The sequence below is a fragment of the Etheostoma spectabile genome, chromosome 2 (assembly GCF_008692095.1).
Source record: "Etheostoma spectabile isolate EspeVRDwgs_2016 chromosome 2, UIUC_Espe_1.0, whole genome shotgun sequence".
NCBI classification, from domain to species: domain Eukaryota; kingdom Metazoa; phylum Chordata; class Actinopteri; order Perciformes; family Percidae; genus Etheostoma; species Etheostoma spectabile.
Window position 1 is genome coordinate 21,716,746 of NC_045734.1, and position 1,777 is coordinate 21,718,522.

Genomic DNA, 1,777 nt, shown 5'->3' on the forward strand with positions numbered 1-1,777 from the left:
GTCACGTTGGAGTTGGTCTTGATATTGACTCACTGGAAAGAAAGAGGGTTGTGGAGGAACCACAGAGGTAAGAAGATATGGAGGGTAAAAGAATGGTGAATTGGTAAGGTGAAATGTTTCTACTGTATTTCTTCATTCAATATTTAAAAAAATGTCTAGTCAATCAGTACAATATGTGACACATTCTATCCTAGGAAAGAAAATGGAAAAGGGAGGGGAAAACCTGCAAGAAAGGAGCTTCCTCTCTAAGTATTAGAAAAAAGTAAAACTACAGAGATTGTGGAGAACCTGAAGGATGTGACAGAAGATGACTGAATATGTGGTTATTGGGTAGTTTAGAGCTGTGGTTCTCACCTAAGCTGGTTGTCACGTCCGTAATAGTTGCAGCTCGTTTCCTCCTGCTGGGGGTTGGACAATTCAATTCTGGAAACGCAAAGTAGACAATATCTTTACAAGAACCCAGGAAGGTTGTAACTAGACTTGAGTTTTGCACTGTATAATTGATGCTTTTAAAAAACCATGTGTGTATCATGTTGTGCAAGCTCTGCTGGAATGTGACCGCAACCCAGTTCCAACCTTAAAACCTGTGCTGAAGTAGGCCAGTGTGTTAGCATCGACTATCCAGTGAGATTGTCTTTGTTTGTTTAATGATGGGTTTACATCTATGGAGCATAGTGTATGACACAAAATCCGGTCCCCCTTTTCTTGCAGGCCCTTTTTCTTGACACATTTTGGTACAAATGCAGGATTGGGCTTCAGGGTTACTTGAAGGGTACCAGGGGTGAATCGTGCACAAGCAGTTTGCACAGACAGAGTGTAGATATTACTCACATGTTCTGTTAACACCATGATCCTGCAGGGTCTGTGGTGCACAGGGTTTAGTCTGAGAAAAGCCACCCAATGATACTAATCTCTTTTGTACAGCCTGCCACCAACACTGCTGACACCATCAGTCCCAACAGCTGGAAACACAGACCGTACAGACATGTTTCCCAACTAAATGTGCTAGAGTGGAACTAAAAGTGTCAACTCTCTTGGCTAACAGGCAGGCTGTGTAGGTAAGTGAATTCAGCGTCAGACCAGGAAAGCAACGTCCTGGGTCGGTGTTAAACTCACTCCTTTCCTTGTTAACCACAAAACCCAGATTGGCCAGGTGTGCCAACACAATGTCAGCACACGCCAGCAGTAGCCAGTTGTCCAGGTAGGCGGCCAGATGGATGCCCCACTCCCTAAGTATATACCTGCCTTGACACATGTTTATGATAACAATTTGGTTTTGTTTAGTTTAAACAGCTAGCACCTCGTTGTTTTTCAGTACATTCACACTGTGTATTTTTAAAGTAGTTCCATACATTTTTCTCTACCCTCATCTGATGGAACAGAATTGGTAGGCCGACTGTGGATGTTGTTTTTTGAAGAAATAATTTAGAATTAATTTTATGTTTGCTGGCACTGACAGTAGGAATGCAGGGCCCTGACGCGTAATGATATCTCAGTGTGTCTGTAAATACTTGATTGGCCTTATAGTGAGACATTAAAATGAAGGCTATTGATGAGAACCCAACACTTTTACACACACACTTTCTCCTACTGTAATTAGGGATGTTTCCTTAGAACAATATCAAAGCCTGAAGAGGGGTATGTTCTGGGAAGGGAAGAGAAATTAGTCAAAAGTAGTGTCACCTTGTCTGTAGGGAGTCCCCAAATTTGCGTTGGACTCAAACAACAGCCCAGCATCATAGAACACACTCATGCCATCCTTCCCTCCACCTGGTGT

The 1,777-nt window shown here is 42.7% G+C and overlaps 1 protein-coding gene and 1 long non-coding RNA gene across 2 annotated transcripts in view; one reads left to right on the forward strand and one right to left on the reverse strand.

The window, feature by feature from the left end:
* Positions 1-1,777, forward strand: part of LOC116700323 (uncharacterized) — a 95,236-nt gene that overhangs the window by 89,654 nt on the left and 3,805 nt on the right. The window lies entirely within an intron of this gene.
* LOC116700215 (complement C3-like) overlaps positions 1-1,777 on the reverse strand; it is a 30,112-nt gene that overhangs the window by 14,178 nt on the left and 14,157 nt on the right. Inside the window, 3 exon segments of the mRNA XM_032533209.1 lie at positions 1-32; positions 355-423; positions 1,684-1,777. The exon segment at positions 1-32 is cut by the window's left edge and continues 112 nt beyond it; the exon segment at positions 1,684-1,777 is cut by the window's right edge and continues 9 nt beyond it. Coding sequence (XP_032389100.1) covers positions 1-32; positions 355-423; positions 1,684-1,777 — 195 coding nt within the window.